Here is a 12,104-nt window from a genome sequence, read left to right as displayed (position 1 = left end):
GAATCTGTGCTCATTCGTTTGCTCTCAGCGCTCAGAGAAACTCAGGCACTCAAAGCCAAGTCACAAATTCTCATGAACTTGTTTGCATTTTCCTATGGAGAGAGAAGGGAAAAATCTTCCACAGCTTTTCATTTTATTGTTTCACCTTCTGTATTTTGATTTTCTTTATTTTAAACTAAGTACTAATAACGGTGAAAGGGCAACTTGAATCCTTGTATCCCTGTACTTCTACCAAGTTGAGACACATATTAATTACTGCAGGACCTGCACGACACAAGCTGGGAGACTAACACACCTTAGGTGACAAGTGCCCATATTTGGAGATAATCAAGAAATGTAAGATATATCACTTCAGTTTCCGCTTTGTTTCCCCCCCAGGGTATTTTCTTGCCTTCCCCTACTGGTGTTTATATCTATAAACTGATTTTTGAGTGAGGATATAAGGTGGGTAATTTTTCATGTTAGGTCTGAATTTTAAAATGTGTTTTTCCTTCAAGGTGGCTTCAGACTGTTTCTCCAATTTTTATCCTTTAGTCCATTGAATCCATAAATTGTCATAAAGTATTCTGTTTCTTCATTAATATTCTGTTGAAATGTATAGTCGGGGATATAAAATCAAATCCAATGTATACTTTGTAAAAAGTATAAACAACAATAATAAATGAATACAGTAAGCACCCATCATCTACTTAACTTTTTGAAACCCTTTCCCACTGTTACTTCATAGTGTTGAAATGAAAAAGGCCATACATATGTTATCCTGCTCAGCTTACAGCAGAAACACAGGCACACGGAGCCCGAACAACGTGCATAAAATGTTCAGAAGCTAGTTAGCTGGCTGAGCAGGAACATGACTTTTCTTTTCTGAGGGGTCCCTGGTCCACGGAGCTCACTTTCTGGTTAGCGGAGATAAAGAAAAAGCAAAAACAACAAACAAACAGGAAGCAGATAGGATCCTGTTATGCAGGGGTTTATACTGGACAATAGCGAGCGAGGCGGGGGTGGAGGGGAGATGAGAAAAGGTCTTTCCTTTCTGAGAGGGAGAGGGAGGTGTTCCCAGCACAGGGACTGACGATGCAGTGTCTAAGGCGCGGTCGAGGCTGGCCTGTTTGAGAAGCAGAAGCGCAGGCAGTGAGCCCTGAATGCAATGGGCGAGTGGGAGAGTGTTAGGGGAAGTGGAAGGGGCTTGAAAATATAGGACAGGGTGGAGTCACCCTATGAGGAAGTCGAGTGAGACGTCTAGGAAGTGTTGTATGCCGTTTTAAATTTGAACTCAAGAATTTAAAGCAAGGTGAGACCAACTATGTGTTTCTCTCTAGCAAAGCTGGAGACCCGGGGGAGATGCAGCTGGGGACTCCGTGAAGGTAAATTCATAGTTTTCTTTAGGCAATCTTTTTATACAGCTCACACCCTATAGTGGAGTATGCTATTAAATATACTTATTATAATAGAGTCTCTGCTTCCAGGAGGCTCACAGATCAAGTAGAATCTCCCCTGATAAATATTATGCATCAAGACCCTGGGGGAACTGGAAATGGGGAGTCAGAGCAGGTGGACTGCACGTCAGAGAGGTCTCTGTACCGAGTCTTAAGGAATGAGTAGGAGTTTGCTGGCAGAAAAGATGGGACAGTAAGATGAAAGTCATGGGGCCATGAGGGGCCTGGTTAGGGAGGGGACAGAACAGGAGCCTAAATGAAGGGGCGGGAGATGCCTGTGGAGAGGCGGGCTGGGGCCAGAGGATGAAGGCTGTATGGGCCACACAGCACTGGCAGCAGGGAGCCAGCAGATGCTTTAAGGAGAGGAATAACCTGACCTGATTGGTTCTCAGGACCACCCTGGAGGCAGCAAAGACCTTGGTTCGGAACTGGAAGAGGTTCACAGCAGAGACAGTTTGGGAGGTGCATTTAGACCAGAGAGGAAGAAGGTGTGGATGTGAAGATGCCAGGCATGAGATTTCTGAGGCAGAAATGGGGGCACTGACTTCCTGGATGGAAGGAAGGATGTAGGGGAGGCAGGAGGCAAGGTGGTTTCTACAGGTGGAGGCTGGGGTGTGACGGTTATCCTAGAATATAGGAGGGGGCGGTAGATGTAAATATAGGCACTTTGATATCTAGAGTACTTTTAAAAAACCACTTACACTACTTTGGGCTACCTTTACTACTTTATAATTTACTATAATACTTTACTACTGAGCATGTAAAGGACAATAAATTTAACAATTCATTATTCTCTTTGGTAAAATATTCTTAATTATATAAATGATATAACCATCTGCATTTAAAAACAAACAGTTGAATGACTGACAAAGATATTTTTTTTGTCCATATGTTTTAAGCCAAACATTTATTATTAACAGACACATTTCCAAGATTCACTAAGAGAAGAATATATGCGCCCTGGCTAGTATATGAAATTATTTTCAGAACCAAGAAAATAAATATGGGTTTAAACTAATACTATCCACGGTGTAAACTGTCTAGATCTGAGGAGGGCAGGTAGGTATTGTTATGTCTCTATAAGACACAGCATTTCCCTCACTGTTCATAGAACTCTCACTCATTCCCTCCCTCCCTCATTCATTCATTCAGCACATATGTACTGGGGGCCTATGCTCTATGTAATGGTAAGCAAAACAAATATGGTTCCTATACTCATTACAGTCTAATCAAGGAGACACACAGTTAACAGGGAAACAAATAAGAAAGTAGTGAAAAAGGACAAGAAAGGAATCAAATGAGGTGCTGCAATACAGATAATCAGGAAATCAGAGAGGTGGTTCAAAGAAAATATGAATTAAAGAGTCAATGAACAATGAGCTGGGGTGGTACAGTGGGTAGAAAGACCCTCTAAACAGAAAAATTAAGCAGGAACTGAGAAAAATCCAGGAAGGCTAGAGTGTAGGAAATGTGGCAAATAAGTTTGAGAGGTAGATGGGGGAAATAATATTTATTCAGGTTCCTGTTCTGTGATCAGCACTGTTCAAGTATCAGTCATATTTAATTAAATTATATTTTTGAGTGCTTTAAAATCCTTTCCCCTTATCCTAAATTCAGTCCCTTTTCTAAGTATAAAATTAAAATAAAACAAAAAGATCAGTGCCTGTATAGCGGATGCTGTGATGAGCCACCCAGTTCCATCCCTTCGGGAATGGGCTGCTTGCTTGGCTGAAAGATCTCAGTTGAGCTCCTTTGGGAGTTCTGCTGAGCGAGCAGATTCCCCCAAGGCCACACCTCCCATGGGAAGTGGGAGGGACAGGAGCATCAGGATAGGCAGGACAGTCTGAGGGGTCCTCCCAGCTCCAGGGCACCACTGGGACGTGTTGAGGCCACCGCAGGACTGCATCACAGTTCACCTCCTCCTCATCCCGTCCTTTCTTCACTCTCCCGAAGGTGTTGAGCCCCAGGGTACTTCCCCGCATGGCCTCAGTGTCTGTTTCCCAGGGACCCTAACCCAAGGTAGCTTGTAAATACTACATGTCTATACATACACCATTTTTATAGTTAATATTTCAAAGAGTTGCCTTCTGCGTAGTATTTGTAGGGAATTGGATAGTGATGGTGATGACAGATGCTATGGAGTACTTACCTGTGTCAGGCTCTTTAATGACAAAACCTTTATATGCATCCCTATTTCCTTGAATACCTTTTAAGATGGGTGTTATTATTATTATGCAATTTAATAAGTTGTGAATCTGGAACTAAGGAGATCAAATGATTTGCCAAAGGTCGCACAGAAAACAAGAAGTAGAACTAAGTCTAGAACCTACTTGTTCTTAAACCCATGTCCATGCCCTTAATCATCTGAATATATTCTTTCCTAAAACTCATTCATTTAGTAGCACATTAAATTCTGTTGTTCTTTACTGTGGCTACCTGTGAGTAGAAAAACAACCTTGTTTTAAAACCTGTATCTTATAATTAAATTATGTGGTTATTATGACCTTGTTATAAGAAATTAATTTGTACGAATTTATTCTATTGTCCAATTCAATAAGAATGGTAAAGGAAAGTAAATTTTCTAGGATCCAATGTAAGAGCTTATAGAATTAAATGTTTATTTTACTAACTACACGATCACAAATAGGATACCTGCTGCTGGAGGAGGCTCTGAGCAGCCAAAGACAGATGCTTGCTCCCAGCAACGGCCCCAAATGCCGAGACCTTACCGGAGGTCACAGAACAAGGTATCGGTTTGCTAAATGTTTCAAGCTAGCTGCAGAGCTCTAAAGAAGGGATAATAAATGTTAAAAAAAAATCAAGATTCTGGGCAGGTGTTCCTATCTAAAGCACATTGATATTAACTAAAAAAATAAAACGATGAGAATATTGTGATTGATAAAACCTGCGTTGCACAGTCTTGTATTTTCATTTAACTGTCTGGTCCTCTATCTTTTTCTCAATTGTCCTGACATTTTGTAAGAAGTCACAATTTTTTTTTAAGAATTCACAATTTGATCTATAAAGAAAAGAGCAGATGGAATTGGAGACCTTACCTGTCCAATAATGAGAGGCACCACAACCGTCACAGAAAGCTGAGAAAAAATAGATGTAAAAGGCACCGAAGAGGATGAGCCGAGCTGTTAAACAATAATATAAGAGGAGTTAGAGTTACTTGGAACCAGTGAGCAAATAGTGCTGTTAGACAAATCATGCAAAAAATAATTCTCTCATAATACACCAAAAATTTGGTAGCTACAAAGAGCAAATGAAGTTATTTAAAAATTTTTAAAATTTAACACAAAATAGACTGCTAAGTAGTTTAGTATACAATTTTTATTGGGACACTAAGTTTGAGGACAAACAATAACTATTGTTTTACAATTAACTGAGATAGCTTATTATGAAATCCAATTCTGAAAAATAAAGTGATTCTGTGTTCATAGTGTCTATAATTCTATGGCATGATATTTCACCTATAACCATAGTTTATGTGATTACCATTTCACCTATCACCTACCTAAAACAAACAAGTATATCTTATTCTCTTATCAAGGTGATGATTTTAGTTATGAAAGTGAAATATTTTCTAACTTTCTAACTCCTTCAAATCAAAGGCAATGAGTCTCACAGTCTTTAATTTTTTTTTTCTTACACAAAGTCTAGCAAATGGGAACTACTGAACATGACTTAATTTTCAATTTAAAATGTCAGTATACCTCTCCTAGATGTGTATGTCTTAGTACTGTTCATAAATCCTATTTTTTTAACTCTTCCTCATTTTTTGGCTCTGTCTTTGCTAATTACTGCATTCTCAGCTTCCTAAGAGCCAGCAGCACAAAATGGAGTTTGTCTACAAACACAGTTGCACCCTCACATTAGCCTTAACCACCAAGAACTGCTGTCTTCCTATGAACTTGAATGTTTTTCAAATCTCCTTCTGGTTTTCAAACCTGACAAAATACTAACCTGTTCCATAGATGTTTATCTCTCTCATAACTCCCTTTGCCATCACATTCTCTCAAACCATTACTAATGAGTTCCCTGGCCCTTGGAACTTGCTGTCACCCTCCCCCTGCAGACCAAATCTCAACTTCCATAGTTACCTGCATTTAGTTAAACTTGGAAATACCTTTTGGAAAAATCATTTTTGTAAAATACATTGAGATGGTGATGACTGAGGACACAGAATGTTAAAGAAAACAAATCAAATCTTTAAATCAATGAAGTCAGTAGCTCAGGATGAAATGTGGGATCAATGTTTTCACTGGTTTTGGGGTGAACTAACTCACCAAAACTTTTCTCTACCCTGGAGTAGTTTATCAAGTTCTACAACCTATCGCCAGCCCAATTTAGATGCATTCAAAAGGCCGAGAACGTATGTCCTGCCCATTGGTGCTGGCACTCATTCAACACCCCCTTCAACACTGACCACTGGCCACTGGTTTAACTCATAAACTGTAGCCCTTTCCTCCCTGACAGAGACACACTAACAAAATGAAGAGAGGGAAGTAGGAAACGTGGAACTGGTGAGGAGCAGGTAAGATTCCTGATGTAGTAAATGCTACATGGCTGTTAGAGATTTCTTTTAATGCAAAGCCAGAGTAGTAAAAACTAATTTCAGACTATTTCGGAGCAGCAGTGTCCTGGAGGCACAAGGTACTTGTACTTAACATATATTCTCTTCACCAATATCAATTCCAAGGATGCCCTTGGGGCAAGGACTGAAATAAAGAAAAACATATCTTATAGGAAATTGAAGCACTGGATGAACAGAAAAATACACTTTAAAGAACAAAGTTTTCAAGTTCAAAACATCCAGCTCAATGGTCTATCCATAGGTTTACATGTTTGGAGAGGGCCTGTAGGAGTCAGGGCAATAACTGTCTATTAAAAGGTGATGATTCTTGTCTGGAAGCTCATGATGATCTTACATGGCCCTGCTCCTCTTTCTACCTCAACTTTATTAAGTCAAACTTTCAAGGTATTTTAATGAATAATTACGTCACAAGCGATCGTCCCTCTGCCATCCCTGTGCCTGACCCAGTAACTGGCACAGAGAATGTGTTTGCGGGTAAGTAAACAGAAGAAATGAAGTAATGTGTAAACATGACGTGCTAAAAAATGACAGACTCTTATTCAAAACCATATCCATTTTTTCCTAAAGTTAAAAACACACAAAACTGAAGTATATATAAAATATTATCATATGGTATTATAAAACTCACATGATATTTTTTTCTCTGCTTATTTATCACTAGTAACACAACTAATTCATATGTGCACCTAGACACAAAGGGCATACAGTCATGACGAGAGCCGTGTGAAGAAGGATGTGAATATGTGTGTGTGTGAGTTTGTGTGTGTGTCTGTGTGTGAGTGTGTTCTCTGTGTGAGTATCTCTGATTGTGTGTCTGTGTGAGTGTGTGTCTCTGAGTGTGTGTCTCTGAGTGTATGTGATTGTGTCTCTGTGAGTGTGTCTCTGTGCAAGTGTGTGTGTCTATGAGTGTGTCTCTGTGTGAGTGTGTGGAGCAGACCGAGGGTGGCCTGTTCTCTGCCCTCAGCTCTCCCTGCCTCCTCCTTAGATCCTTAATGCTGCTCTGGAGAAGACCTAAAATTGACAGAATCTTAACCCTGGGAGAGACTTGTAGCCCCATTCCATTCCCTCTTTCTAAAGATGTGAAAACTGAGGTTCAGCACGAAGTGACTTACAATTAACATCTCTAATCGCTGCTTTGTGATATGAAATTGGCTATACTTCTAAAGCACACTCAAGCCATCCTTCAGCCAAATCTGCTCAGTGACAATAGCTCTCCCATACTGGGAAGGCTGTTTGCTTAGCCATAAAGTATTCCTCACAGCAGTAAACTCAGAGATCAAATGGAGAAAAAAGTAAAATTGTGGCTTCATTTACTAAGTCAATTTGGGGGGTTATTTCCCGATTCTATCTAAAACAGCAGTCGCCAATGGGTGGTCCGAGGACCACTAGTGGTCCGTGAGATCTGAAAGGTTGGCAACCACTGATCTAAAACAGGGGTGGGGAACATCTGGCCCAAGGGCCATACAGGGCCCGTGAAATCATTTGGTCTGGCCCTGCCAAGGCATTAGGGGTTAAATATTTAACCAAATACAGCCGGCTAATTTTTAAGTTGATAATCTTGTATGGCCCTCAAATGACATTTATAAATATCCAAATGGCCCTTCGCAAAAAAAAGGTTCCCCACCCCTGATCTAAAAGATCAAATCTGGCATAAGAGAAGTTAAGGAAAACCCATTGCAACTTCAGTTTTAAGAATGCCATGTGTTCTAACTTCCATTCACCATTTGCACGGTCAGTGTCTGGAAGCTTCCTGCTCCTTGGAGACAGTGGAGAGGGCTACGGGTGAGAGGCGGTTGCCATGGTCTCCAGGTCCCTCTGTCCTCTATGGTGCCTATGATCTTAGATGCACTGGACGAGGAACACGGATTAGAGCCGCCCTGCACTGAGGCTTTGTCAGATCAGAGGCCAGAGCACGCTAGCCAGAAATGTCATTAACAGGTTACACAAAGCCAGGCTGGGTCCGCAGGGATGCTGGGAGGCAATCCCGCAGGAGAGCTCCCTCAGAAGTGGCTCTGAGAGGAAGGGAACCTCAGTGCGGGGCTCTAATTTGGCACAAGTCCTATCTTTCAAATTGGCCACGAGGCGGGTCTTGGGGTCAGTGTGGAGATGCAGAGAGACCCTTGGGGAAGTTTCTGACACTGTGAAGCATGCCTGGCATCCAGAAGAAAGAAGAGAGAGCGGCTGGCACAGGGTGGCTCCCAAGAGCATGCCTGGAAGAGGCCGAGACCCAGCCGTTCCGCATGCAGAGCTGACCTTAACTAAAGCAGAAGGAAGCACGCTGTCTGGGGTACTCAGCTCATCACACTTTAATGAGGAACCTGTCATGGTTTCTGTTGTGAAGACCAGTGTGTTTATGAGAAGCATCCATAATTCGCACACTTGGACAGACGTGCAGGTTCAGAAACATCTTGTGCCAAGCAAGTGCTCTGGGCCTCACTGAGCTACTGAGGCAACCTGTGCTAAGACACAGTGCCTTAAACAATCCAGTCATCGGCTAATTTCTTTCAGGAATAGAGTGCTGTGAAGCAGAAACTCACAGGTAGGTTTGTTGATTTGTTTTAATATCTTATGCTGAAAAGAAGTGATTCAGTGAAAATTAAACCTGTGGAATTTAGGAGCTTTGTGTTCATTCAAATAGTTCCTGGTGTCACCACGGCATGCCTAGGTGCTGGGGATGCAGCCATGCACTAAGCAGAAACCCTTCCTCTCTAGGTTTAAAAGTTGAGTTTTGTGTGGGGTCCACCCATCATCTTCCTATGAATGTCCTCCCCCTCCTCACTGAGAACGAGAAGAGTTCTAGTTTCTTTCTAAGACTCAGTTCAAGCATTTCTTCTTTAGGAATCCTTTCCAAACCCTCCTCTCAAAATGCCACCCCGTCCTTTGTGGCTCTGTGTGTCCACTGGACCTCTCAGCACCCTCGGTTGCTCTTGTTTGCAAGTCTGTTTGTCCAAGGAGTCTGTGTGCTCCTGAAGGTCAGGGACAGGGTCTTACTCAAGTTCACATTCCCTGGCCCAGCAGAGTGGCTATGTTTTTACATCTGGGGTACTGGTTCTTACACCAGCACATCAGAAGCATCTGTTGGGTTTGTTAAAACAGAGACTACTTGGCCCCACCTTCAGAACATCTGGGGAGGAGGAAAGGCTGGTGCTGCAGAGCTAGGGTTCCAACTTTGAGAACCACTAATCCAGTACATAGCAGGTGCCTAATGAATGCCCATGAAACATAGGTAGAAAAAGAGGCCTGGCAACGTTTTCTTTCCTTCCCATCCTTCCAAGTTCAGGTATCTTATAAGGCCCTACTGAATTCACAGGCCCAGACAAGGAGTGGTGGGCTGGCCTCCCACACAATTGTCCTAATTATACTAATGGCAGCAAGATTGTGCATGTTCTATGTGCCGGACACTGCTCTGAATGCTTAATGTGTGTTGAATAATTTAATACAGCAACTCCCCGAAGTAGGTCTTATCAGTACCCCAATTTTCATGAGGTAAGAGTGGCACAGAACAGACTTGGTCAAGGTCACCATAGCTAAAAGTGTCAGAGCTAGGATCCAAACCTGTAAGTGTCGCTCCACAGTCTCTAACTTCATGCTATACTCTACTGCATGTTAATTACAGAGGGTAAGGAGCAGTGAAACGGGTAAGGGAGCAGGAGTGGGCTCCCCCTTTCCTACCCCTGTGGGAGAAGAAGGGGAAGTGCATTAGTATGTGGGGGTTGGGGGTTGGGGTGCATGGAGATGGGGAACTGAAGACAGGCAGAAGCAAGAAGAGGAGGAAAAGAAAGAAAAAATGGGGGTGTGTGGAGGCACTCAATCCACAGGGGTTGATGGTACAGCCTTTCTCAACTGGGGTTCCCAAATTCAACTACAGGGTCCAGAAAATTATTTGAGTGACATTTTCTCAATGCTCTCACAGTGATACAAGACTAGTTCTAGGGTAGCTTCGTCAGAGTTAATCCAGCACATACAATGATGTCTTCTGGGCATTAGGACTTGAACTTGGCAGAAAAAGGCTGAATGGAAGCAGGGCTGGCCGCTATCAATCCATTCAATTCAGAAACGATTTGATTTGGAAAGAATCTGGGGGTCCAGTCAGTAAAATATTATGGGGCCAAACTAACAAGACACACAAAGACAAACAAGTACCAATTCTTGACGAAGGGACGTTGACTGTCCGTAAAAATCATACTTATCAACCTCCAGTTAGAAAACAGATGGTGCGTTTTAAATCTCTCCTATAAGTGAGCTGACCTGTAAATTGTCATTAATGCACCAGGTCTTCCCTTGCTCTGCTGTGTAATCAGCCTTTTATCTCCTACCAGGGAAATCCATTAGCCATAGGCGTCTCCACTATGTGTGCCTCTTCTCAGCGATTAAAACATTATTGCATTAAATAATTCACCCTTGATGACTGGTCTTCGCTTTCATTAGCACCACATTCAGGGAAAAATAAGGATAGATATTTATAGTGTATACAGTGGAATGACGGGTGTTAAATCTCTTTTGTGAGAAAATGGAAAGACGTTGCTTGAGACACAGAATAGGACTTGTTCACTTCCTGTCCAGTGCCCACCCTTATCCTGCCCATCACCCATCACCCATCACCCGTCACCCATGGAGCCCAGTCCTGGGGGAAGGGGGAGAAGGAAGAGACTTGTTTACTGTCACCCACAGATAGACATACTCTCCTGTACCAGTCTCCTTTCCTTCACAGAGGGAAGCCAAGAGAGGAGTGTCCCTGGTCCCCAGCCCCCAAACCCTTTTAGGCTTCCATCTTTCCCCAGAAACTCCAGTTGAGCCTTTCTTTCACCCAGCTGCTCCTTCTCTCCAGGGACACATGCAGCGACATTGATTCTTTCCACACACAGATGAGTTAAGTGTACACCAGCTGACAGGCTCAGTGTCAAAATGACTTTTATTTCTATTAAAATTAAGAACATGATTGTGAAGAATGTGGTTGATTCTGATTCAGCTGCACGTATCACACTAAAGCTGGGTCACTACCTGGAAGGCATGCATTTAGTTGGGAAAGGATCCTTTTTACTCTAGGTGCATGGTGTTTCCTTCTCTGAGAAGGAACAAGCAAAACAAGCTTCAATTGCTTTTTCAAAGATGAAAAATATGTAAAACATGTCTTTTTGTTATAGGCTAATTTAAAACCTAAAATGAAAAGGTTACCTTCCATAACTGAAGGCCCCAATGTACAACTGTAAGTTCCGGTTATTCAAACCACACAGACATTTTAGAAGGATGCACCCAAATGAATAGTAAGTTGGCTTATCACAGCGCACAGAGGAAAGCTGTGGGGAGATGGGCTTTGGGGACCTGGAGGGCTGGGGGCAGGGATACTCCCAGCACCTGGAAACAATCTTTGCTTCAAATCCCCTGACCACGGGATTTGGTCTTGTCAATATGAGCTTGGTTCAGGAACCAAGTGCCTACTGTTGCTAACTAAACAGTTCCTTAACTGGAGCAGATGCTGAAGCTCCCCCGGGAAGAGTGCTCTAAGTGTGGGGACCCTCAGCAAGGGTGGTGCAAGGACACAGTGTCCTCCTCATGCTGTGCAGAGCAGACCCTGCCTGCTCAGGGAGCCCAGCAGCTGGTGCTGGGAGGAGCTAGAGGCAGGGAAAGTGTGGTTTAGGCAGCCCTGTGCCTGAGCTCACCCAGTCACTGCCTCCCTCCCTTCAGAGGAGCCTGAGAAGTCCCAGACTAACAGGGGAGCTGGCCTCCGGGACAGTGGTCCTTAAAGGAGAAGGGAGTACATCAATGTCACTTCTAGCTAGAGCATTTGGAAATGGTGTACCAGGTGCTCCTCCTGGCCCTTTAGGATTCAAAAGTCTGGTGAGGGGTGGGGGGGGGGGGGGCCCAGCAGGGGCATTGACCAAAGACTCCAGGTTATTTTGCCTCACAGAGTTCTCCGTGTGTGATAACCATCTCTGTGCGATTTACACACACAGTCAGAAGATAAGCTACTCGCAGGTTCAAGAGAATATCGGTCTTCACTTGCTTTAGAAACAAACAGTCCATAGTACAGGAATAAAACATTTGGGCCAATTAAATGAATAGCTTCT

General features: G+C 42.9%; 1 protein-coding gene across 4 annotated transcripts in view; it reads right to left on the bottom strand.

Annotated features, from left to right (window-relative positions):
• The window catches only part of SLC10A7 (solute carrier family 10 member 7), a 195,593-nt gene that overhangs the window by 34,088 nt on the left and 149,401 nt on the right, over positions 1–12,104 (bottom strand). For all 4 annotated transcript variants that reach the window (XM_059697898.1, XM_059697900.1, XM_059697899.1 and 1 more), the window contains one exon: positions 4,493–4,576. In XM_059697898.1, the coding sequence (XP_059553881.1) occupies positions 4,493–4,576 (84 nt within the window). The remainder of the gene's footprint in view (positions 1–4,492; positions 4,577–12,104) is intronic.

The sequence above is a fragment of the Myotis daubentonii genome, chromosome 5 (assembly GCF_963259705.1).
Source record: "Myotis daubentonii chromosome 5, mMyoDau2.1, whole genome shotgun sequence".
Taxonomy (NCBI): Eukaryota; Metazoa; Chordata; class Mammalia; order Chiroptera; family Vespertilionidae; genus Myotis; species Myotis daubentonii.
Note: the sequence above shows the minus strand (reverse complement) of the source record. Positions and strands in the feature narration are given on the sequence as shown.